This window comes from Pogoniulus pusillus, chromosome 21 (assembly GCF_015220805.1).
Source record: "Pogoniulus pusillus isolate bPogPus1 chromosome 21, bPogPus1.pri, whole genome shotgun sequence".
NCBI classification, from domain to species: domain Eukaryota; kingdom Metazoa; phylum Chordata; class Aves; order Piciformes; family Lybiidae; genus Pogoniulus; species Pogoniulus pusillus.
The window spans coordinates 4,082,227-4,108,692 of NC_087284.1; the positions used below are offsets into that span (position 1 = coordinate 4,082,227).

Consider the following 26,466-nt stretch of genomic DNA (forward strand, 5'->3'; position numbering starts at 1 on the left):
TGCTGAGTCCTTCCCAAATGCCCTCCCACATCATATATTCCTCCTCTTAACTTCTTTTAGAAGGCTTATCTATGCTGAATGAAAGTATTTAGCCCAGGTGATGCTGAGTCCTTCCCAAATGCCCTCCCACGTCATATATTCCTCTTCTTAACTTCTTTTAGAAGACTTATCTATGCTGAATGAAAGTATTTAGCCCAGGTAATGCTGAGTACTTCCCAAATGCCCTCCCACATCATATATTCCTCTTCTTAACTTCTTTTAGAAGACTTATCTATGCTGAATGAAAGTATTTAGCCCAGGTAATGCTGAGTCCTTCCAAAATGCCCTCCCACATCATATATCCCTCCTCTCAGCTTCTTTTAGAAGCCATATCTATGCTGAGTGAAAGTAGCCCAGGTAATGCTGAGTCCTTCCAAAATGCCCTCCCACATCATATATCCCTCCTCTCAGCTTCTTTTAGAAGACTTATCTATGCTGAATGAAAGTAGCCCAGGTGATGCTTAGTGCTTCCCAAATGCCCTCCCACATCATATATCCCTCCTCTCAGCTTCTTTTAGAAAACATATCTATGCTGAATGAAAGTAGCCCAGGTAATGCTGAGCACTTCCCAAATGCCCTCCCACATCATATATCACTCCTCTCAGCTTCTTTTAGAAGACATATCTATACTGAATGAAAGTAGCCCAAGTAATGCTGAGCACTTCCCAAATGCCCTCCCACATCATAATATATCCCTCCTCTCAACTTCTTTTAGTCATGGTCCTGTGTTACTGCTGTTGCAGAGCTGCACAGTCCTAGAAAATGAAAAGCTGTCATTACACAGTGCTACCAATGCCCATCTTAAGTGAAAGGGATTGTTCAGCATTCAGAAATGTCAGCACTGTGCACTAGAGCTTTGGTTTGGGTTTTTATAGGTTTGGTTTGGGTTTTTATAGGTTTGGTTTGGGTTTTTATAGGTTTGGTTTTTGAAACCACTGTTTAAAAATGAAAACTGCTGGTTGTTGGGGCTGATGGAGAATTCTGACCTGCTCAGATCAGTGCAGTAAAACACTTCAATGTGGATTTGTCTTAACCCAGTGTGAAGCATCTGCTTCTGCAGGAGCAGGATACGAGGCTGTGCACACTGGTATGTGTCGGTGGCAGCAGCATTGAGGTAGCCCTGCCAGCCTTTGGAGTGTGGTCAAGCACACAAGTGAACTGGTATTCATAAGGTCACATCAGCCAAGCCCAGGCTGACTTTACAAGTTTCTTTATCTCCTCAGTGCTCACAGTTTGGGTGGCACAGTTATTTTCCATGCTCCCAGTGCTCCGCTACCCAGTGCAGTTGGGACTACAAAAAAAAAAGCAATTACTCTTGAATGAGCTTAACCAAATTCCTGTTTATTCACATATTACCCACCACTGCTGTCTTCTGAGTGAGACATGGAAGGAAAGGGTTTAAAAAAAAAAGCACCAAATAAATTGGTAGGAAAACACTGTCTAAGTTGCTTGGATCAGGCGTGTCATGAGCATTGCTTTGGTCAGTTTCAGCGTCAGCCTACCACCAGTCCTGGTGCACCAGAGCCTGACCCCTGAGAAGACTTCCTGCAGAAGCCAGTGGCATATGCTGTTGGTCTTCTGGTTTCTGTGTGTTTGGCAATCCATGTGGCTTTTCTGAGTAAAACACAGAATCCCCTCCCAGTACTGCCCTGAGCTCCATCAGTTCTCAGACTTGGGCTTTCGCAAGCGCACCGCTGCTTTATGTGTGCAGCACAGTGTGTGCTTTGCCAGTGAGCCATGTGTCTTCTGAAGCCTTTTCTGTTTAACTCAGCTTCACTAAGATGAAGAGTCTCAGCTAATTTATTTTTTAGACACCTTTTTTGCCAGTTACCTGTCCCAAGAGCAATGTGTCTTTGCCTCTGATTGTAACAATAGCTTAATGCTTCTTTCAAAACCTTTCTGAAGGGAAAGCCCCTGTGAGGTTCCATAGGATTTTCAACATGACCTTGCCTTGCCATCTCTGAGGGCCAATGGTGTGAGCAAGCTGCAAGTCCTAATTTGGATTCCTAGGGAAATTGGTGATGACCTTTTGGTAATGCATTGTATCCTTGCATCTTGGCTCTACACATCAAAACAGCTCTTACCACCCCTACAAAGTGTTCCTTTTGGCCATTGTGAAGACACTTCATGCATTCAGCATACTGTGAAGAACTAAAGTTTGGTAGATGCTAGAGAAAGAAGCTCTGGCTCTAGTCCTTTATGCCCAAAGTTGTAGCCAGGAGGTTTTCTTAGACATGGGCAATACCAGTTTGGCCTCCAACAATTATGCCAGTTGCTACCTCTCCCATTCCCCTTAGCATGAATCCTTGTGCTCAGTATGGTGAGGAACACACATTTTGCTCCTCTCTGAATAAGTAGTACTACAGAACTAGCACACATTGTCCTTGCCTAAAAGCACATTGCTCTCCAAGAGGCCAACTAAATGTCTTTGAAACACACTGAATTAGCAGTTTAAACCCTTAGAAATGCTTTTGAAAATGGGGGTGAATGCAGCTTGTCTTTAATGGTCTCTCTCTCACTTTTTCTTTCTCTCTCTCTCCCCTCCTTCCTAATACATCTGCGTGACAGGCATTCGCCAAAAGTGGTGAAAGCAGCATCTCAGGTCCTCAATAGTATGTGGCAGTACAGAGACCTGAGAAGTCTCTACAAGAAGGTAAGGCTTGGGTTTTTGGTTTGTTTGGTTTGGTTTGGTTTCCAAAATCTTATCATCTTTCCTATTGTGACCCAAATCTGGGGGCTGAGAGACTTTAGACCACAAAAGAAAAGGCATAGGACTGTAAATTCACCTAAGAGTTTGACATTTCAGACACTGGGGGCTATGTTTTATCTCTCATTTTTACCACTGAAAGAGAAAGGTCTTTTGAAAATCAGTGAGATAGTGAAGAAGGGGATTTGAATTCGATTTTTCAACATAATTGATACAAAAAGTGCTGGAGCTGAGCCTCAGAGAGCTAAGCCATAGAGAGTGAAGTCCCCTCTTCATACAACAAACTTCGGCAAGCTCTCCCACTCTGCCTTTCCATCTCACACCTCCCTGCTGAAGGAGTGGTACTTAGGGATCAGTTACATCAGGAATGCTGTGGTCAGCAAGAGCAGGGAGGTCATTCTGCCCCTGTACTCTGCACTGGTTAGACCACACCTTGAGTGCTGTGTTCAGTTCTGGGCCCCCCAGTTTAGGAGGGACATTGAGATGCTTGAGCGTGTCCAGAGAAGGGCAACGAGGCTGGGGAGAGGCCTTGAGCACAGCCCTACGAGGAGAGGCTGAGGGAGCTGGGATTGGTTAGCCTGGAGAAGAGGAGGCTCAGGGGAGACCTCATTGCTGTCTACAACTACCTGAGGGGAGGTTGTGGCCAGGAGGAGGTTGCTCTCTTCTCTCAGGTGGCCAGCACCAGAACGAGAGGACACAGCCTCAGGCTGTGCCAGGGGAGATTTAGGCTGGAGGTGAGGAGAAAGTTCTTCCCTGAGAGAGTCATTGGACACTGGAATGGGCTGCCCGGGGAGGTGGTGGAGTCGCCGTCCCTGGAGCTGTTCAAGGCAGGACTGGACGTGGCACTTGGTGCCATGGTCTGGCCTTGAGCTCTGTGGTAAAGGGTTGGACTTGATGATCTGTGAGGTCTCTTCCAACCCTGATGATACTGTGATACTGTGATACATGTGGAGCTCTGCTGAAACTTGATAGCATCAATTCAAATCAGCTGGCAGACATTAGCATCATCAGCTTGGTTTTCAGACAGCCTGTTTCCACTGCTAGGAAAATTAGGAGAAGGTTGTATGATATTAGTAGTCACATAAAGGTGACTACTACACTACTAAAGGTCACTACTACATCAATGCAATCTTTACTTTGTCTCAATAATGGAATCACAGAATCAGTCAGAGTTGGAAGGGACCACAAGGATCAGCCAGTTCCAACCCCCCTGCCTTGCCCAGGGACAACCTACCCTAGATCAGGCTGGCCACAGCCTCATCCAGCCTGGCCTAAATACCTCTAGGAATAGGGCCTCAACCACAGCCTCTCACCACTCTCATGCTGAAGAACTTCCTCCTCAATCCACTCTGAATCCCCCACCTCCAGCTTTGCTCCATTCCCCCCAGTCCTGTCACTCCCTTGAAGCCTAAAAAGTCCCTCCCCAGCTTTTCTGTAGGCCCCCTTCAGATCCTGGAAGGCCACAAGAAGGTCATCTGGGAGCCTCCTCTTCTCCAGCCTGCACAGCCCCAACTCTTTCAGTCTGTGCTCATAGGAGAAGTGCTTCAGCCCTCTGAGCATCCCAGTGGCTCTTCTCTGGACATGCTCCTGCATGTCCAAATCCTTCTTGTAGAAGTGGCTCCAGAACTGGATGCAGCACTCTGGGAGGGATCTCAGCAGAGCGCAGTAGAGGGGAAGAATGACCTCCCTCCACCTGCTGGCCACATTTCTCCTGAGGCAGCCCAGGCTCTGCTTGGCTTTCCAAGCTCCAAGTGCACTTTGCTCTGAGAAACAGTAAGTTTGCAGATGGCACCAAGCTAGGAGCAGATGTGGAGCTGTTGGAGGGTAGTCCCCTGCAGAGGAACATAGACAGGCTGGATGGGTGGGCAGAGGCAATGGGATGAGATTGAACAAGGCCAAGTGCAGGGTTCTACACTTTGGCCACAACAACCCCAAGCAGCACTACAGGCTGGGGACAGAGTGGCTGAGAGCAGCCAGGAAGAAAGGGGCCTGGAAGTGCTGGTAGAGAGTAGCTGAAGACGAGCCAGCAGTGTGCCCAGGTGGCCAAGGGAGCCAATGGCATCCTGGCCTGCATCAGGAGCAGTGTGGCCAGCAGGACACGGGAGGTTATTCTGCCCCTGTGCTCAGCACTGGTCAGGCCACACCTTGAGTACTGTGTCCAGTTCTGGGCTCTCCAACAGAGATGTTCAGATACTGGAACATGTCCAGAGTAGGACAGCAAGGCTGGTGAGAGGCCTGGAGCACAGCCCTGTGAGGAGAGGCTGAGGGAGCTGGGGGTGTGCAGCCTGCAGAAGAGGAGGCTCAGGGCAGAGCTCATTGCTGTCTACTACTGTCTGAAGGGAGGCTGTAGCCAGGTGGGGTTGGTCTCTTCTGCCAGGCAACCATCAACAGAACAAGGGGACACAGTCTCAAGTTGTGGCAGGGGAGGTCTAGGCTGGATGTTAGGAGGAAGTTGTTGGTAGAGAGAGTGATTGACATTGGAATGGGCTGCCCAGGGAGGTGGTGGAGCTGCTGTCCCTGGAGGTGTGGAAGCAAAGCCTGGCTGAGGCACTTAGTGCCATGGTCTGGTTGATTGGCCAGGGCTGGGTGCTAGGTTGAACTGACTGATGTTGGAGGTCTCTTACAACCTGGCTGATTCTGTGATTCTTTGATTCTTTGAACCAGTTCTATGATTCAAAGGCACCAATTTCTCACTGTCAGGATGAACTTCTGTCTGTGATGTGGAAAGAGCTGCAGGAGTCAGAAACTAACCCCACACCTGTTGCCAGTAGCAGGGCTGCTTTTAGCAGGAGATATGCAGTGCTTCCCGTGAGTTCCAATCCTGTCACGGGTGTGCAAGCTTTTCAGCTTTAATCAAGGCTATATAATAATTAATATGCCTATACAGTGTAACTATACAGCAGCTTCTGAGGACAGTGTCAGAAAAACAGCCCAAATTTAAGAGCTACCAAAGTGCCAACTTCAGCTGTGTTCCTTGAGAAGAACAGCACCATGCATAGATGTCATGGTGCTGCTCGGTCTCTGACTGACATTGCCTGGGCCATCTGATGACAAGAAACACAGCAGCAGCTGCAGTGATGTAGTTCTAACTTCATTGTCCAGTTCAAGCAGTGTGCCCTGGCTCAAGGTTGTAATCACAGAATCACAATAATAGAGTCAACAAGGTTGGAAGAGACCTCCAATATCATGCAGTCCAACCTAGCACACTCAAGGTGTGGCCTGACCAGTGCTGAGTACAGGGACAGAATAACCTCCCTTGTCCTGCTGGCCACACTGCTCCTGATGCAGGCAAAGATACCATTGGCTCTGCTGCCCACCTGGGCACACTGCTGCCTCATCTTCAGCTCCTCTCTCCCAGCACCCCCAGGTCCCTCTCTGCCTGGCTGCTCTCAGCCACTCAGTCCCCAGCCTGTAGCACTGCTTGGGGTTGTTGTGGCCAAAGTGCAGAACCCTGCACTTGGCCTTGTTCAATCTAATCCCATTGGCCTCTGCCCACCCATCCAGCCTGTCCAGGTCCCTCTGCAGGGCAATCCTACCCTCCAACAGCTCCACACCTGCTCCTAGCTTGGTGTCATCTGCAAACTTACTGATGCTAAGAACACAAACAGTATCCTGTGACCACACAAATATCACAGCCCTATCCATCTTTTTTTTTTGTCCTGACAAATGCAAAATTATTCCACAAGTCATCGTGGTGGGAGACACAGAAAATTAAATTTAGTAAGCCAAATTAAGCTAGAGATAGAAGTGTGTCTGGAAAAAAAGAGTTTCAGGCTACTCCATATGCTGTGTTTAAACAGAAGGGCAGAGCAGATGGACAGAACAAACTCTGCAAGCAATGTCACTCCCACAGCTCAGAGTTCTGGTGCTGAAGAACTTCTCTAGAGTGGACTCATCTTGCTCCCAGTGAAGCAATGAGAAGGCCTGCTGATTTCATAGGTCCTTTCTCTAAGGCTACAAAAGCAAGAGCTGAAAGTTCTGCATCCAGGTGAACTTCACTGGGGAGACAGGCTCACTGATCTGCCACATCCAAGATCTGGGATTCCCAAGACTAAGGACTGAAGTTCCATGTGTTGCTTTCAGCTCACTGGAGCAAAAACATTGTGCCCATTTATTAATAGCTGCTACAAGAGGAGCTGCATACTTTGAGCTGTTGGTTGCTTTTCAGGTTTTCATTCCCTGAAAGTCATGCTGAGGTGTAGACTGTAGCTTTTCTAGCTAAGGCTAAGGATGGATGGATGTCTAACTGCTCACAGCCTGAGATATAGGCTCAAGGAGGAGACGGCACCGGCTTTGCTGTCACAGTTTTCACCTATAAAGCTCTGCAAATCATAGAATCATAGAATCATAGAATCAAGCAGGTTGGAAGAGACCTCCAACATCATCCAGTCTAACCTAGCACCCAGCCCTAACCAATCAACTAGACCATGGCACTAAGTGCCTCATCCAGGCTTTGCTTGAAGACCCCCAAGGACGGTGCCTCCACCACCTCCCTGGGCAGCCCATTCCAATGCCAATCACTCTCTCTGTGAAGAACTTCTTCCTAACATCCAGCCTATACCTACCCTGGCACAACTTGAGACTGTGTCCCCTTGTTCTATTGCTGGCCACCCCCCACCTGGCTACAATGCCCCTTCAGGTAGTTGTAGACAGTAATAAGATCACCCCAGAGCCTCCTCTTCTCCAGGCTGCACACCCCCAGCTCCCTCAACCTCTCCTCATAGGATTTGTGCTCCAGGCCCCTCACCAGCTTTGTTGCCCTTCTCTGGACATGTTCCAGCACCTCAACATCTCTCTTGAATTGAGGAGCCCAGAACTGGACACAGCACTCAAGGTGTGGCCTGACCAGTGCTGAGTACAGGGGAAGAATAACCTCCCTTGTCCTGCTGCCCACACTGCTCCTGATGCAGGCCAGGATGCCATTGGCTCTCTTGGCCACCTGGGCACACTGCTGCCTCATCTTCAGCTTACTGTCTATCAGTACCCACAGGTCCCTTTCCTCCTGGCTGCTCTCAGCCACTCAGTCCCCAGCCTATAGCACTGCTTGGGGTTGTTGTGGCCAAAGTGCAGAACCCTGCACTTGGCCTTGTTCAATCTCATCCCATTGGCCTCTGCCCACCCATCCAGCCTGGCCAGGTCCCTCTGCAGGGCTCTCCTACCTTCCAACAGTTCAACACCTGCTCCTAGCTTGGTGTCATCTGCAAACTTACTGATGCTGGACTCAATGCCCTCGTCCAGATCATCAATAAAGATATTGAACAGGACTGTGCCCAGCACTGATCCTTGGGGAACACCAATCCTTAATTCCTGTGCTGTGTTTGCAGAGCTGTGTCATCACAGAAACACAGAATTAGCCAGGCCCAGAAAGATCTTTGAGATCATCAAGTCCAGCCTATTACCTAACACCATCTACTCAACTAAACCACGGCACCAAGTGCCACATCCAGTCTTTCTGAACACCTCCAGGGATGGTGACTTCACCATCTCACTGGGTAGCCCATTCCAATGCCAATCACTCTTGCTGTGAAGAACTTCATAATCACAGAATCATAGAATCAAGCAGGTTGGAAGAGACCTCCAAGATCATCCAGTCCAACCTAGCACCCAGCCCTGGCCAATCAACCAGACCATGGCACTAAGTGCCTCATCCAGGCTTTTCTTGAAGACCCCCAGGGACGGTGCCTCCACCACCTCCCTGGGCAGCCCATTCCAATGCCAATCACTCTCTCTGTGAAGAACTTCCTCCTAACATCCAGCCTAGACCTACCCTGGCACAACTTGAGACTGTGTCCCCTTGTTCTGTTGCTGGTTGCCTGGGAGAAGAGACCACCCCCCACCTGGCTACAATGTCCCTTCAGGTAGTTGTAGACAGTAATAAGATCACCCCTGAGCCTCCTCTTCTCCAGGCTAAACAGGCCCAGCTCCCTCAACCTCTCCTCATAGGATTTGTGCTCCAGGCCCCTCACCAGCTTTGTTGCCCTTCTCTGGACATGTTCCAGCACCTCAACATCTCTCTTGAATTGAGGAGCCCAGAACTGGACACAGTACTCAAGGTGTGGCCTGACCAGTGCTGAGTACAGGGGAACAATAACCTCCCTTGTCCTGCTGGCCACACTGCTCCTGATGCAGGCCAGGATGTCATTGGCTCTCTTGCCCACCTGGGCACACTGCTGGCTCATCTTCAGCCTACTATTTATCAGTACCCCCAGGTCCCTTTCCTCCTGGCTGCTCTCCAGCCACTCTGTCCCCAGCCTGTAGTGCTGCTTGGGGTTGTTGTGGCCAAAGTGCAGAACCCTGCATTTGGCCTTGTTCATTCTCATCCCATTGGCCTCTGCCCACCCATCCAGCCTGTCCAGGTCCCTCTGCAGGGCTCTCCTACCTTCCAACAGCTCCACACCTGCTCCTAGCTTGGTGTCATCTGCAAATGTACTGATGCTGGACTCAATCCCCTCGTTCAGCCTAAACCTGCCCTGGCACAGCTTGAGGATGTGTCCTCTTCTTCTGTCACTGGGTGCCTGGAGGAAGAGATGGATCCCCACCTGGCTACACCCTCCCTTCACAGAGTTGTAGACAATGATAAGGTTTCCTTGAGCTTTCTCTTCTCCAGGCTGCACACCCCCAACTCCCTCAGTCTGGACCGTGTGCCAGGCCTCTCACCAGCCTTGATACCCTTCTCTGGACACCTTCCAGTATCTCAATGTCTTTCTTAAACTGAGGAGCACAGAATAGGATACAGTACTCAAAGTTTGGCCTGACCAATGCTAAGTACAAGGGCAGAATGACTTCCCTGGTCCTACTGGCCATTCTACTCCTGATACAAGCCAGGATGCCATTGGCCTTCTTCGCCACCTGGGCACACTGCTGGCTCTTGTTCCGTTGCCTGTCGACTGGTATCTCCAGATCCCACTCTGCTTACCCACTCTCAAGCCACTCTGTCCCCAGCCTGTAGTGCTGCATGAGGTTATTGTGGCCCTGCACACTTCACTGATAGCTTTTATCCACCATCAAAGCAGGTGAGGGGCCTGGAGCACAGCCCTATGAGGAGAGGCTGAGGGAGCTGGGGGTGTTTAGCCTGGAGAAAAGGAGGCTCAGGGATGACCTTGTTGCTGTCTGCAACTTCCTGAAGGGAGGCTGTAGCCAGGTAGGGGTAGGTCTTTTCTCTCAGGCAACCAGCAACAGAATAAGGAGACACAGCCTCAGGTTGTGCCAGGGGAGGTCTAGGCTGGATGTTAGGAGGAAGTTGTTGGCAGAGAGAGTGATTGGCATTGGAATGGGCTGCCCAGGGAGGTGGTGGAGTTGCCATCCCTGGAGGTGTTCAATCAAAGCCTGGATGGGACACTTAGTGCCATGGTCTGATTGATTGGCCAGGGCTGGGTGCTAGGTTGGACTTTGTGAGCTTGGAGGTCCCTTCCAACTTGCTTGATTCTGCAATTCTGTGTCCAGTTCATAGCTGTGTAGTGGCTGTTTTGGGATTTACTAGGCTGGGCTGACATGGATAGTGCACAGAAATTAAAAAACCAGCACTCCAATCTGAAAGTGAGGTGAATGTTTACCAGACTTTATAGGCTTGTGCTTTGGGGGACAAAAAAATCAGCACCAGACATGATTAATTTGGCACTATATTGACACAGCCCAACAAGGAAAACTTGTTGTAAAATCCTCAGCCTCAGTAGTCAAGAACATATCCAACTACTCTTAAAACACAGATGGCTTGTTAAATTACACGAGGAAACTCGAGCACATGGTTTGTGCTAAATGATCTTACCATGAAAGAAAATTTACTATCTAAACCCAAGATTCAATTAGCATTAAATGTGTGTAATATTAAACAGCTGGAGGAACCACTGGGAAGAATATGTTTTCCCTTAATTGGTTTGCTTTACAGTATCACACAGTATCACAGTATCACCAAGGTTGGAAGAGACCTCACAGATCATCAAGTCCAACCCTTTAGCACAGAGCTCAAGGCCAGACCATGGCACCAAGTGCCACGTCCAGTCCTGCCTTGAACAGCTCCAGGGGCGGCGACTCCACCACCTCCCCGGGCAGCCCATTCCAGTGTCCAATGACTCTCTCAGGGAAGAACTTTCTCCTCACCTCAAGCCTAAATTTCCCCTGGCATAGCCTGAGGCTGTGTCCTCTTGTTCTGGTGCTGGCCACCTGAGAGAAGAGAGCAACCTCCTCCTGGCTACAACCTCCCCTCAGGTACTTGTAGACAGCAATAAGGTCAAGCCTAAATTTCCCCTGGCATAGCTTGAGGCTTTGCCTCACCACTTGGGCTCTCAACAAAATGCTTGTGTCTGATCATTACGTTTACACTTGTTCTGTCTTCCAGGATGTCAGTAGAGATCTGTTGAAGGATTATGCCAAATTAGTAACCTGTATTAACTTTGATGTCCAGGTGATGATTGTTAATAACTATGAAAGCTGTTTATTAACATTAAAACTCACCAGAAAACTTATTCACAGGTTCAAAAAAAGCACAGGTTGGATATTCCTATATGCAGGGCACAGGCAAAACTGGAGAACTTGGCTCTTAGAGTGGTAAATGCAAATATGATACTGGAAGAGGCTTTCAAGTATTTACTCACAAAATTATAAATCAGGCAGTACCCAAAGCACAGGGAACTCTGATTGGCTGCTGAGACTTGATTCTTCCCAGGCTTCACTGAGAGAGTCATTGGACACTGGAATGGGCTGCCTGGGGAGGTGGTGGAGTCGCCGTCCCTGGGGCAGTTCAAGGCAGGATTGGATGTGGCACTTGGTGCCATGGTCTGGCCTTGAGCTCTGTGGTAAAGGGTTGGACTTGATGATCTGTGAGGTCTCTTCCAACCTTGGTGATACTGTGATACTGTGATACAATCTCTGACCTTGTCTCCTGGCTCCGCTGGATGATCTGGGTGTCTCCAGGACTCCTCATCTTAGCAGCAGGTGCAGGCAGGATGTCCTGCGATGTGCACTCTCAGCACAGTGTCATGCTGGGGGCTATGCAAGCTGACCACGTGCAGGCATTTAGAGCCTGTTCCTGGTAAACTCTCCAGGCAAATTCAGGATGCAAAATGAGATGGCAGCAGCCTTGTGCTACTTGCTTACCCCTTCTATCAATATCCAGCCCACAACTAGTGGGGCATTGGACATAGATTAGCCAATCAGATTTGCCAAATTCAGGATGCAAAATGAGATGGCAGCAGCCTTGTGCTAATTGCTTACTGCTTCTATCAATATCCAGCCCACATCTAGTGGGGCATTGGACATAGATTAGCCAATCAGATTTGCCATGCCTCACCATATTAGGTGAAGGCAGAGCTTTTTACCTCCCCTCCCACAATTGCCTCCCGCAACAGAGGAGGAGCAAGGGAACAGGGGAACATGTCTGGGTGTTTGGCCCATCAAGCCTACCACCACAGAGTCACATTGAGTTTGTAGGAAGTGTTTTACTTTCCCAGTTATTGCCATAGGCTTTTGTACTGCTTGCAACATTCGGAAGGTTCAGTTTGCCTACCGGAGAAGTAGAAATGCAGCCAGTTATGTGAAGACAGGGATGCTGTTAAAGGCAGTTGTCCTTCAATGTGTAGTATGCCATTTAGAATCACAGAATCATAGAATCAAACAGGTTGGAAGAGACCTCCAAGCTCAGCCAGTCCAACCTAGCACCCAGCCCTGGCCAATCATCTAATCCAGGCTTTTCTTCACCATCTCCAGGGACGATGACTCTGCCACCTCCCTGGGCAGCCCATTCCAATGGCAAAACAGCATCACAGAATCATAGAATCCACCAGGTGGGAAGAGACCTCCAACATCATCCAGTCCAACCTAGCACCCAGCCCAGTCCAGTCAACCAGACCATGGCACTAAGTGCCTCATCCAGGCTTTGCTTCAACACCTCCAGGCATGGCGACTCCACCACCTCCCTGGGCAGCCCATTCCAATGCCAATCACTCTCTCTGTGACAACACAGATCTCTTTTGATAGGCATTTAATTAAGCCAGAGCAGTCACTCTGAAGATGACCTTGTGTGTCATTGGCTGGAAATGATACTTAAAATTGCCCAAAGCCTTAGAAGCAGTTAAGCCAGTCCAAATCTAGGAGAGCACTCTGGTTTTATGTGACTTTCAATATAATAAAATGATGACTTTGTGAGCAGGTCCTTTATGGCTAAATGGTCCATGACAACTGCCAGCAGTAAACTTCAAAGCCCTAGTCAAGGAGTTTTGGCATCTGAAGTCCTTTTTTAAAGCCAATATACCTGCTTGCCCTTTGAAAATGTTAATTCTATCATGCTGTCATGTAGACTTAGAACACACAATGTGGACTTTCTTCTGGTAAGGTTATCAGCAGTCAAACACTCCCTGAAATGATGCAGGATTGGGTTACATTTGTCTATTGAAAAGGTCTGTGCAGGACTTAAGCCCTGTATTTATAGAATCAGTCAGGGTTGGAAGGGACCACAAGGATCATCTACTTCCAACCCCCCTGCCATGCCCAAGGACACCCTACCCTAGAGCACGCTGCACACAGCCTCAGCCAGCCTGGCCTTAAACACCTCCAGCCATGTGGCCTCAACCACCTCCCTGGGCAACCCATTCCATCCTCTCACCACTCTCATGCTCAGCAACTTCCTCCTCACCTCCACTCTGACTCTCCCCACCTCCAGCTTTGCTCCATTCCCCCCAGTCCTGTCACTCCCTGAGAGCCTAAAAAGTTCCTCCCCAGCTTTTTTGTAGCCTCCTTCAGATATTGGAAGGCCACAAGAAGGTCTCCTTGCAGCCTCCTCTTCTCCACCCTGCACAGCCCCAACTTTCAGTCTGTCCTCATAGGATTAGAGATCTGAATGCCCAATCTAGAATATAATAGCTCCTAAAAAAAGTGGCTTGACTTGAAGGAACTATTTGTGTGCTCAGATGGTCAATAAACATAGGTATTTTTGTGGTGTTGATCTTCCAGTGAAGCTTAGTTGATTTCTGTACAATCTTCGAGGCCTTTCTCAGGTTAGTGTGGCAGCCTTTTAGGGAAAGAGTGGATCAGTTTAAGGTAAACCCCCCCCAGTGTAACATAAAGCCAGAGGATGTGTCCAGAGAAGGGCAACGAAGCTGGGCAGGGGCCTGGAGCACAGCCCTGTGAGGAGAGGCTGAGGAGCTGGGGGTGTGCAGCCTCCAGAAGAGGAGGCTCAGGGCAGAGCTCATTGCTGTCTGCAACTACCTGAAGGGAGGCTGTAGCCAGGTGGGGTTGGTCTCTTCTCCCAGGCAACCAGCAACAGAACAAGGGGACACAGTCTGAAGTTGCATCGGGGGAGGTCTAGGCTGGATGTTGTTAGGAAGTTGTTGGCAGAGAGAGTGATTGGCATTGGAATGGGCTGCCCAGGGAGGTGGTGGAGGCACCGTCCCTGGAGGTGTTGAAGCAAAGCCTGGCTGAGGCACTTAGTGCCATGGTCTGGTTGACTGGACAGGGCTGGGTGCTAGGTTGGACTGGCTGAACTTGGAGGTCTCCTCCAACCTGGCTGATTCTGTGGTTCTATGATTACAACCTGAGCCAGGGCACAGTGCTTGATTTGGACAGTGAAATGAGAACTATTCCACTGCAGCTTCTGCTGGGTTTGTTGTCATGGGGTGGGCCAGGCAATGTCTGTCAGACACTGAACAGCAGAATGAGATCTCTGCATGGTGCTGTTCTTCTTAAGGAGCATAGCTGAAGTTGCCACCGTGGGAGCTCTTAAATTTGGGTTGTGCTGCTGCTGTGGTTTTTGTCCTGGGATGGGGCAGGCAATGTCTGTCAGACACTGAGCAGCACAATGAAATCTGTGCATGATGTTCTTAAGAAGCATAGCTGAAGTTGCCCCCTTGGGAGCTCTTAAATTTGGGCTATTGTTTATGCAGCAGCTGGTTCTGGCAGTGCCCTTGGAAGCTGTTTTATGCAGGTTTTGCTCTGTAGGCTCTATACTCTATGGTTTTCCTGACAACAGTGCAGGCTTTTTTTACTGAGCAGTATCCCCCAAAAAATCAGATGTTAGCAGTAATCTAGGATACAGCTTGTGCTGAACTTGAAGGTTCAGTACTGATGATAGGACTGGTCAGGCTAAGCACATTGAAGCCAAGCTAATGGCTTCTAGTTTTGCAGGTTATGCAAGAGCTTGTATGTCTACATGCAACATTATCTACATGCTTCTGGCAAGCATCTCTATGTTTGCATATGTGTTCACAGAAGGAGGGGGTTGTGTCTTGTAAAAGACAGTCTGCAGATAGAAGAAATGGGCTTTAAGTGTGATGTGTGAACAAAGAGAGCTTGGGAACACATAAAGGGATGAATCTTGATGGTTTGAAGTCTGAGTTTAAAACGTATCTGCAGCTATGCTTGACTTTTACCTTTCCCATGAGGGCCTGAAATGCCTGATAACACTTCCCTTACACATTCAGAGTTGTAGCAAGAGGTAATTCAGCAACCAAACTGAGCAATGATTCTCCTAAATTAGGGCCACGGGGATTTTCAGAGGGCTGCAGCAGCTCTGCTGTGAGCACAGGCTGAAAGAGTTGGGGCTGTGCAGGCTGGAGAAGAGGAGGCTCCCAGGTGACCTTCTTGTGGCCTTCCAGTACCTGGAGAGGGCCTCCAAAAAAAGCTGGGGAGGGACTTTTTAGGCTGTCAGGGAGTGACAGGACTGGGGGGAATGGAGCAAAGCTGGAGGTGGGGAGAGTCAGAGTGGAGGTGAGGAGGAAGTTGTTCAGCAGGAGAGTGGTGAGAGGCTGGAGCATCTCTCCTATGAGAACTGACTGAAAGAGTTGGGGACCTTCAGTCTGCAGAAGAGGAGGCTCCCAGGTGACCTTCTTGTGGCCTTCCAGGATCTGAAAGGGGCCTACAGAAAAGCTGGGGAGGGACTTTTTAGGCTGTCAGGGAGTGACAGGACTGGGGGGAATGGAGCAAAGCTGCAAATGGGTATGTTCAGGCTGGACATGAGGGAGTTGTTGAGCATGAGAGTGGTGAGAGGCTGGAATGGGTTTCCCAGGGAGGTGGTTGAGGCCCTGTGGCTGGAGGTGTTTAAGGCCAGGCTGGATGAGGCTGTGGCAAGCATGCTGTAGGGTAGGGTGTCCCTGGGCATGGTAGGTGGGTTGGAACTGGCTGATCCTTGTGGTCCCTTCCAACCCTGCCTGACTCTATGATTCTATGAAATTATCAGGAAGATGTGCTGGGAGCTGCCATCATACTTATCCAAAACTACCTGACTTGAGAGGTGCTAAACAAAGAAGAAAAGAAGCAAATTTTGTCCAGACAGTTATCTAGGATGAGCCACATATATGTGTGCCACTAAAGTATTCTCAGCACTAACAAGTGAGTCTCCTTGAGCTGATTTATATGGAAACAAGTATCACAGAATCAGTCAGGGTTGGAAGGGACCACAAGGAGCAGCCAGTTCCAACCCCTCTGCCATGCCCAGGGACACCCTACCCTAGAGCAGGCTGCACACAGCCTCAGCCAGCCTGGCCTTAAACACCTCCAGCCATGGGGCCTCAACCACCTCCCTGGGCAACCCCTTCCAGCCTCTCACCACTCTCATGCTCAACAACTTCCTCCTCACCTCCAGCCTGAACCTACCCATACTTTTCACTTGAAAACTCCAAGTCCATTTTAAGGTTACTAAGTACAGATTTGGAGGAGAGAAATTTAACCTCATAGTTGCATAAGTCTGGCTCTAAAATACTTCCCCCTTTCACAGTATCACAGTATCACAGTATCCCCAAGGTTGGAAGAGACCTCATAGACCATCAAGCCCAACCCTTTACCACAGAGCTCAAGGCCAGACCATGGCACCAAGTGCCACGTCCAATCCTGCCTTGAACAGCCCCAGGGACGGCGACTCCACCACCTCCCCGGGCAGCCCATTCCAGTGTCCAATGACTCTCTCAGGGAAGAACTTTCTCCTCACCTCCAGCCTAAATTTCCCCTGGCATAGCCTGAGGCTGTGTCCTCTCGTTCTGGTGCTGGCCACCTGAGAGAAGAGAGCAACCTCCTCCTGGCCACAACCTCCCCTCAGGTAGTTTTAGCAATAAGGTCACCCCTGAGCCTTTGAACTTCCCTGAAGAAAAGGACATTTGAAATGCAGGCCAGGAGTCAGTATCATTGGCTTAGAGCCTTCTTTCTGGAGGGAATTATATAACTGAAGGTTTGGAAATATCCTTAGGGAAGAAGCATGAGCAGGCATCCAGAATCTGCAGGGTTATGCTTAAGTAGAAGATCTGTTTTTTTTCCCCTCAAAAACACAGTTCCTCGGAATAAGATTGGATTTTAACACCCAAATAGAAAGGATATAACCAGAGGAAATTGTCCACGTGTCAGTTGGGATTGGGAGCACTTTTAGTCCACTTAAACAATGTGTTGTTTTAAAACAAATACAGATGGCATCATCTAATGGGCAAGGAAATTTTAGTTGGATGCAGATGCTCAGGTCTCTTCTGCACAGCCACATACTTATGCCGGCGTTTCGGATGCTATTTGTGTTTGAGTGGCTCTGAGCAGGAGTTCCAATGAAGAGCAGTTGTAACCTTCATGCAGGCTGCCTGATTTTAAATAAAGATGTGATGGTTTGGGTGTTCCCTGCCCCCCCCACACTTAATGAAATCTCCCAGACTAGACCCAGTGGCTCTGGAAATTGAGTGAGCTTTATATTTACAGCTTAGCACAGTGCACAAGCAGAGATTTACATCTACAGCTCTAGACAGAAATAGACAAGGGAAAAGGTAATACAGAAACACAGCAGCTCTCCCAGAAACCTGAGTCCCCAGGAGGGGCTCACAACCACCCTGCCACCTTTCCTCCCACCCTTCTACCTTACCCCAGACCTTGCCTTATGTTTAAGGCTGTATGAAGGGTTGGCCAGGGGAGTTAGGAAGCAGATGGATTAGTCACACAGACAGCAGGTTAGGTTAGAGAGAGAAGTGCAGTGCAAAGCTCAGACAGCGACTCTCTTATCTGTGTTTGTGTTCTTGTTCTTACCCATCTCAGCAAGCCTATGAGTGCAGCAGCCATCACCATTGTTTCCTTTTCACAGCCTGTCGTCTAATTCTACTCACCAAAACTTTCTAGCCAGCTTCAAACTAGCACAATAGGGAAAAGTTTTTTTGAAGGCTGTTTAGTCTGGAGAAGAGAAGACTGAGAGGGGATTTGATAAATGTTTATAAATATCTGAGGGCTGGGGGTCAGGATGGGGGGGACAGGCTCTGCTCACTGCTCCCTGGCATAGGACAAGGAGCAATGGGTGTAAGCTGCAGCACAGGAGGTTCTGCCTCAACACAAGGGGGAACTTCTTTCCTGTAAGGGTCCCAGAGCACTGGCACAGGCTGCCCAGAGAGGGTGTGGAGTCTCCTTCTCTGGAGCCTTTCAAGGCCTGTCTGGATGTGTTCCTCTGTGATCTGTGCTAGATTGTGTGGTCCTGTTCTGGCAAGGGGGTTGGACTCAATGATCTCCTTGGGTCCCTTCCAACCCCTAACATTCTATGAGCTTGTGAACCATTCCACTGAAAGGAAGATTGAGATACAGATCAGAGGAGTATTTAAATCCAGGAGTATTTTTAGATACAGTTATCAGACACATTTCACATCCCAAATCTTCTGTCTTTTAAAGATACACACTGGTAGAAGCCATTTTTATTTTCTTGTCTATGATTTTGTGCAGACTTCATTCAGGGACCACAATTTCTACCATTCAGAAGGGATATAATTTTAACTTACATGCTTGATGTTTGCCTGTCTAGGGTCAGACACAGACAAAAGCAGGTGTAGTAACAGTATGGCTGAGAAACTTTTTCTCCCAGCAAACTTGAATGGTGGTTCAAGGACCACTTCTAATGTTGCAAGTGAAGCAGAGCAGAAGATTTTTTCCTAGTAGTGATAGCATAGTTCTGCAGCACAGGGGGAAGGGAAATGAAATGAAATGAAATTAAATGTATTACTGTGACAATACAAAATCTTTTTTCTTTTCAGAGGTAGTGTAGCTGTGCTGGTCTCATGCAAAACCCTGGGCATCTTCTGCTGATCATCCTCTGTGTTGCTATTCTTATGCCATCATTACCCTCATTCTTCTGGGTCCTATAAAGAGGCTGAAAGCATTTGTTTAGTATGGCTAAAATGTCCACATTCAACCCAAGTTCAGTGAAATATTAAGTTGGTACATCAGTGTCCTTCTTTTGATTCATACAATCATAGAATCAAGCAGGTTGGAAGAGACCTCCAACATCAGTCAGTCCAACCTAGCACCCAGCCCTTTCCAGTCAACCAGACCATGGCACTAAGTGCCTCAGCCAGGCTTTGCTTCAACACCTCCAGGGACACGACTCCACCACCTCCCTGGGCAGCCCATTCCAATGCCAATCACTCTCTCTGCCAACAACTTCCTCCTAACATCCAGCCTAGACCTCCCCTGCCACAACTTGAGACTGTGTCCCCTTGTTCTGTTGCTGGTTGCCTGGCAGAAGAGACCAACCCCACCTGGCTACAGCCTCCCTTCAGGGAGTTGTAGACAGCAATGAGCTCTGCCCTGAGCCTCCTCTTCTGCAGGCTGCACACCCCCAGCTCCCTCAGCCTCTCCTCACAGGGCTGTGCTCCAGGCCCCTCACCAGCTTCGTCACTCTTCTCTGGACACCTTCCAGCACCTCAACATCTCTCCTGAATTGAGGAGCCCAGAACTGGACACAGCACTCAAGGTGTGGCCTGACCAGTGCTGAGTATAGGAGCAGAATAACCTCTCTTGTCCTACTGGCCACACCATTCCTGATGCAGGCCAGGATGCCATTGGCTCTCCTGCCCACCTGGGCACACTGCTGGCTCAGTTACTATCTATCAGCACTCCCAGGTCCCATTCTTCCTGGCTGCTCTCAGCCACTCTGTCCCCAGCCTGCAGCACTACTTGGGGTTGTTGTGGCTAAAGTGCAGAACCCTGCACTTGGCCTTGCTCAGTTTCATCCCTTTGTCCTCTGCCCACCCATCCAGCCTGGCCAGGTCCCTCTGCAGGGCTCTCCTACCCTCCAACCGCTCCACAGCTGCTCCTAGCTTGGTGTCATCTGCAAACTTACTGATGCTGGACTCAATCCCCTGGTCCAGATCATCAATAAAGCTATTGCACGGGACTGTTATTATGCCTTATATACCTTATGTGGGGGAAAACAAGACAACAGATATTTTATCTGAAGACACAAATACTGCCTTCATTCCCTCTATATTAAAACTATTTTACCTCTGTTTAGTAGAGAAAGTGTTTGAATAGATACTTAATATATATTTTAATAGATAAAGTGTTTGAAAATTAATTGATTTCATTTAATTCCAGTGGTTTTGAAAGGTTTGTTATTGAGTTGCATGTAACCTCAGTGAAACTCACTATCAGCTCTACTATATCTGAAGCTTTGTCCTTCATGCTGTGTCTTGCATATGATTTCCTCCTCTTACAGCTACTTTATTCATCAGATTAAGCCTTGCAATCTCCACAACTCACACAACAGGAAATCAATAATTAATTATGGATAGGCAAAGCAATGCCTCAGTGATGTCCTGAAATGTCTGAGCTGTACTGTGTAAAACAACAGGGGATGGTTACCTATCTGGTTCTCACTTCCATACATTTGACAAGTCTTTAACATATCTTCCCCTTGGGATGTGTCTCTCCATTCCTAAAAATCAAGGGATGAGAAATAAAACTGCAGTATCATAGAATCATAGAATCAACCAGGTTGGAAGAGACCTCCAACATCAGCCAGTCCAACCTAGCACCCAGCCCTATCCAATCAACCAGACCATGGCACTAAGTGCCTCAGCCAGGCTTTGCTTCAACACCTCCAGGGACAGTGACTCCACCACCTCCCTGGGCAGCCCATTCCAATGCCAATCACTCTCTCTGACAACAACTTCCTAACAACATCCAGCCTAGGCCTCCCCTGACACAACTTGAGACTCTGTCCCCTTGTTCTGTTGCTGCTTGCCTGGCAGAAGAGCCCAACCCCACCTGGCCACAGCCTCCCTGCAGGAAGTTGTAGACAGCAATGAGGTCACCTCTGACACAGCACACAGACACACAAAAGGCATTTGAAAAGAGAAGACCAACCACATCCATCTGTGCTATTATGAAAGGAAAAGAAACAACTGGTAATACTTTCAGAAGAATATGGTGCCTCAGGCTCTGTCATGACAATAGAAAAACAGGGAGAGAAAACACTCCAAATAATTTTGGGCTGGAATGCTGACAATGGAAGAATAATGGAATTTCTTCTCAGAGAAGCTGAGATGAAGGCTTGAGGGTACAAGTCTCATTTGGAAAGGAATGAGTTTCAACCACTGATTCTGACAATGTAACTTTAAAGAGCCTACAGAAAGCTTAATAATCTCATCCAGTGCTAGGCATTTTTGCCATGGTTGATGACTGTCTGAGTAGGAGCCCTTCTTCAAGGCTTGTGCTGCCCTAAATATGTATTCCTCTTTCAGCTTCATAAGCCCTTGAAATCATGCTGTGTCTGGGATGCAGAGAGAGTCACTGATAGTAAAAACCATTTGTACATTGAAATGCAGAATAAAAGCAGGAGAAGAAAGGACTGGAGGAGGCACTTAGTGCCATGGGGCTAATGACTGGGTAAGGCTGGCTGCTAGGTTGGACTGGCTGATCTTGGAGGTTTCTCCCAACCTGGTTGATTCTATGATTCTAAGGGCTGAGGTCAAGCCCAGTGCACATCTGAAGAAAGGAGACTAAAGAGGTGCATGTGTGTTTTGCATGGCCATGTTGGCTAAGGCACTGAGTTGAGGGGCTTAAAGAATCTGGGAAAGGTGATTGCTCTGGTAGCTGCTCTGCCTTCCAGCTGGCTTGGTCCTTGGTAGTTAGTAAGCTGAAGATGAGGCAGCAGTGTGCCCAGGGGGCCAGGAGAGCCAATGGCATCCTGGCCTGCATCAGGAACAGTGTGGCCAGCAGGACAAGGGAGGTTATTCTTCCCCTGGACTCAGCACTGGTCAGGCAACACCTTGAGTGCTGTGTCCAGTTCTGGGCCCCTCAATTCAAGAGAGATGTTGAGGTGCTGGAAGGTGTCCAGAGAAGAGTGACAAAGCTGGTGAGGGGCCTGGAGCACAGCCCTGTGAGGAGAGGCTGAGGGAGCTGGAGTTGTTTAGCCTAGAGAAGAGGAGGCTCAGGGCAGAGCTCATTGCTGTCTACAACTCCCTGAAGGGAGGCTGTAGCCAGGTGGGGTTGGCCTCTTCTGCCAGGCAAGCAATAACAGAACAAGGGGACACAGTCTCAAGTTGTGGCAGGGGAGGTCTAGGATGGATTATCTTGGAGGAAGTTGTTGTCAGAGAGAGTGATTGGCATTGGAATGGGCTGCCCAGGGAGGTGGTGGAGTCGTTGTCCGTGGAGGTGTTGAAGCAAAGCCTGGCTGAGGCACTTAGTGCCATGGTCTGGTTGATTGGACAGGGCTGGGTGCTAGGTTGGACTACCTGAGCTTGGAGGTCTCTTTTGACATGGTAGATTCTATGATTCTAACTCCCTCTTCCAAAATCAGTACACTTTAAATGCAAAAGCACAATCTTTTTACAGAGCAACTGTCTTTCTTTCTCTGCATCTAACATTTCCCTGTTGGCTACTTCAGTGGCACACAAGGAGTACTACTGCCAGCACACTCAGTATTAAGGTGTGTTGCTGTGCAGTGATTAGCTTCTGCTGCCATGGGCTTGGCAGAGGGAAACATGTCAGTCTCCATTGAGGCTTCTTTGCTGAGAAGTACAGGAAAGTGCATTTATTCTTCTTGTATGAAAGACAATAGTGTGATCCTGAGCTGCCAGGCCTAATGCTAGGTGTGATTGGTGAACCATAATCATAGAGTCATAAAACCACCTCCCTGGGCAGCCCATTCCAATGCCAATCACTCTCTCTGACAACAACTTCCTCCTAACATCCAGCCTAGACCTCCCCCACCACAACTTGAGACTCTGTCCCCTTGTTCTGTTGCTGCTTGCGTGGGAGAAGAGACCAACCCCACCTGGCTACAGCCTCCCTTCAGGGAGTTGTAGACAGCAATGAGGTCAGCCCTGAGCCTCCTCTTCTCCAGGCTGCACACCCCCAGCTCCCTCAGCCTCTCCTCACTGGGCTCTGCTCCAGGCCCCTCACCAGCTTTGTTACCCTTCTCTGGACACCTTCCAGCACCTCAACCTCTCTCTTGAATTGAGGAGCCCAGAGCTGGACACAGCACTCAAGCTGTGGCCTGACCAGTGCTGAGTCCAGGGGAAGAATAACCTCCCTTGTCCTGCTGGCCACACTGTTCCTGTTACAGGCCAGGATGCCATTGGCTCTCCTGGCCCCTTGGGCACACTGCTGCCTCATCTTCAGCTACTATCTACCAGCACCCCCAGGTCCCATCCTTCCTGCCTGCTCTCAGCCACTCTGTCCCCAGCCTCTACCTCTTGAAAATCCCCCATTTAAGAGCTCTGTGAGATAGAGATGTGGATCACTCCAACCTCATTACCATTTCAGTTTTCTCACTTCAGTCAAGTCACACACACAACTTTCTTATCTCGATGTATCTAGATAATTTGATCCAGTTCTCATTTCTGTTGAGTCTTATTAGCATCAGGACAACAAATTCCCAGTGAAGAATTGCCCAGACATGTGTAAGTCTGATGAGCCTTGACTTAATTCACATCAGATTTATCTTTCACTGCAGACAGTGTCACAGTGGTGCACACCAGTCAGGATGTTTCGTTTAAGCTGACAGCAGTGGTTTGTCTTGCCAAAGAAGCCACAGCAGCAACTCAGAGCGATGTCTGGCTGAGTTTCAGAGCGAGTAGATCCTGTGCTGTGTACTGTTGTGGAGGCAGGGAATTACAAAAACAGAATTATTTTATTTTCCTGGAATCCTGCCCCCAAACTCAAGACAAAAATTAGTTTAGTTTATTGCCAGATTTGGTTTGATCAGGAATTTCTTCCAAGAGAAGGATCTTATGGAAAATGTAGAGATTTAAGAAGTCAGGAAATGGAAAAGGCTAAGCTATGAACACAGCTCTGCCTCGCTGTCAGTCAGGCTGAGCAGAAGGTTAAGGGAACAGCAGGTCTGACTCACAGAGGTGAGATAGGCACTCAGCAGTGATCCCTTCCTGGATTCCTCTATGGAAGCAGCCTTCTGATGCTGCAGGCAGTATCCAGTAGTGTGTGTCCAGGCAGCAGACACCCTTAGGTGATTGGCAGAGCCACCAAACTCAGACATATCTGCAGCACTTCTTCCACGAGTGGGATGGTTGTGGAACGATGCTGCCTTCACAGCGGCAGAGGAGAGCCCTGAGGAGACTCAGGGCTGACCTCATTGCTGTCTACAACTACCTGAAGGGAGGCTGTAGCCAGGTGGGGTTGGGCTCTTCTGCTAGGCACCCAGCAACAGAACAAGGGGACACAGTCTCAAGTTGTGGCAGGGGAGGTCTAGTCTGGATGTTAGGAGGAAGTTGTTGTCAGAGAGAGTGATTGGCATTGGAATGGGCTGCCCAGGGAGGTGGTGGTGGAGTTGCCATCCCTGGAGGTGTTGAAGAAAAGCCTGGCTGAGGCACTTAGTGCCATGGTCTGGTTGATTGGCTAGGGCTGGGTGCTAGGTTGGACTGGCTGAGCTTGGAGGTCTCTTCCAACCTGGATGATTCTATGATTATAGTCAAAATATAGGGAAGCACTCATTAGAGGATACCTTGGAAGAGACAACAAGGATCTGTAGTGGTATTTCTGTGCTCTGTTCTGTGCCCTCTGCAGCATACAGTTGCCACCCACTATGAATTGCTGCCACTTAACAAATGCTTTCATTCTGTAGGAGAATTGCAATGGATTTGTTTTCAATGTGTTGGGTTGTTTTGGGGGTTGTTTTTTTGCCTTGCTCTTCCTCTCACCGTTGTGACTGGCAAATTACTTTCTGAAATGCAGTCTCATAGTCTTTTGAGTTAGCTTTTTGACTCCAGAGGAGCATACTGCTATATACCCTGCACTGGTTAGACCACACCTTGAGTCCTGTGTTCAGTTCTGGGCCCCCCAGTTTAGGAGGGACATTGAGATGCTTGAGCGTGTCCAGAGAAGGGCAACGAGGCTGGGGAGAGGCCTTGAGCACAGCCCTACGAGGAGAGGCTGAGGGAGCTGGGATTGGTTAGCCTGGAGAAGAGGAGGCTCAGGGGTGACCTTATTGCTGTCTACAACTACCTGAAGGAAGGTTGTGGCCAGGGGGAGGTTGCTCTCTTCTCTCAGGTGGCCAGCACCAGAACAAGAGGACACAGCCTCAGGCTGCACCAGGGGAGATTTAGGCTGGAGGTGAGGAGAAAGTTCTTCCCTGAGAGAGTCATTGGGCACTGGAATGGGCTGCCCGGGGAGGTGGTGGAGTCGCCATCCCTGGAGCTGTTCAAGGCAGGACTGGATGTGGCACTTGGTGCCATGGTCTGGCCTTGAGCTCTGTGGTAAAGGGTTGGACTTGATGATCTGTGAGGTCTCTTCCAACCCTGGTGATACTGTGATACTGTACCTTTAAGTACCCAAATCAATTTAATTAAGTTTCATTACAGGCACTAGAGCTGAAACAAACTAATGAAAGCAGCCATCACATCAGGTGGTATTTATCTCAGCATTAAATTGAAAATACTCCCTTCAGGCTCCTAAAAATTAGTTTCAATATTTAACACTAATAGCTTTTGGAATTCTTGATGGGGATAGTTTTAATGAATTTGTTACAAACTGTTTACCTTTCCAAGGAAAGAAGCTTGTTCCTTATAGCAGAGGAGAGCTAAAGGTAGAAGTATCATGGTTTTGAAGCAGTGTGAGGTCTGGGACCTGCCCATAATACTGTTGAACAACACAGGATTACAGGAAGACACCAAGCTGGGAGGCTTGGCTGATGCAGCTGAAGGCTGTGCTGCCATCCAGAGAGACCTGGACACACTGAGAGCTGGGCACAGAGGAACCAGATGAGGTTCAACAAGGACAAGTGCAGAGTCCTGCACCTGGGCAGGAATAACAAACTGCACCAGCACAGGCTGGGAGGTGACTGCTGGAGAGCAGCCCTGTGGAGAGGGACCTGGGGGTGCTGGTGGATAACATCCATGGCACAGCAATGTGCCCTTGTGGCCAAGAAGGCCAATGGCATCCTGGGGCTGTATTAAGAAGAGTGTGTCCAGCAGATCAAGGGAGGTTCTCCTCCCCCTACTCTGCCCTGCTGAGACCTCATCTTGAATACTGTGTTCAGTGTTGGGCTCCCCAGTTGAAGAGAGACAGAGATCTGCTGGAGAGGGTCCAGTGGAGGCCTGCAAGGATGATGAGGGGACTGGAGGGCATGGCTTATGAGGAGAGGCTGAGGGACCTGGGGCTGCCTAGTCTGGAGAGAAGACTGAGAGGGGATGGGATAAATGTTTATAAATATCTGAGAGCTGGCCAGGATGGGGGGGGACAGGCTCTGCTCACTGCTCCCTGGGATAGGACAAGCAGCAATGGGTGTAAGCTGCAGCACAGGAGGTTCTGCCTCAACACAAGGGGGAACTTCTTGACTGTAAGGGTCCCAGAGCACTGGCACAGGCTGCCCAGAGAGGTTGTGGAGTCTCCTTCTCTGCAGCCTTTCAAGGCCTGTCTGGATGTGTTCCTCTGTGATCTGTGCTAGACTGTGTGGTCCTGCTCTGGCAGGAGGGTTGGACTCAATCTCTTTGGGTCCCTTCCAACCCCTATAATATTAGGGGTTGGAAGGGACCCAAAGAGATCATTGA

The 26,466-nt window shown here is 49.0% G+C and overlaps 1 protein-coding gene across 4 annotated transcripts in view; it reads left to right on the forward strand.

Moving 5' to 3' along the window:
- CTNND2 (catenin delta 2) overlaps nucleotides 1-26,466 on the forward strand; it is a 704,219-nt gene that overhangs the window by 655,259 nt on the left and 22,494 nt on the right. For all 4 annotated transcript variants that reach the window (XM_064160790.1, XM_064160789.1, XM_064160792.1 and 1 more), the window contains one exon: nucleotides 2,608-2,692. In XM_064160790.1, the coding sequence (XP_064016860.1) occupies nucleotides 2,608-2,692 (85 nt within the window). The remainder of the gene's footprint in view (nucleotides 1-2,607; nucleotides 2,693-26,466) is intronic.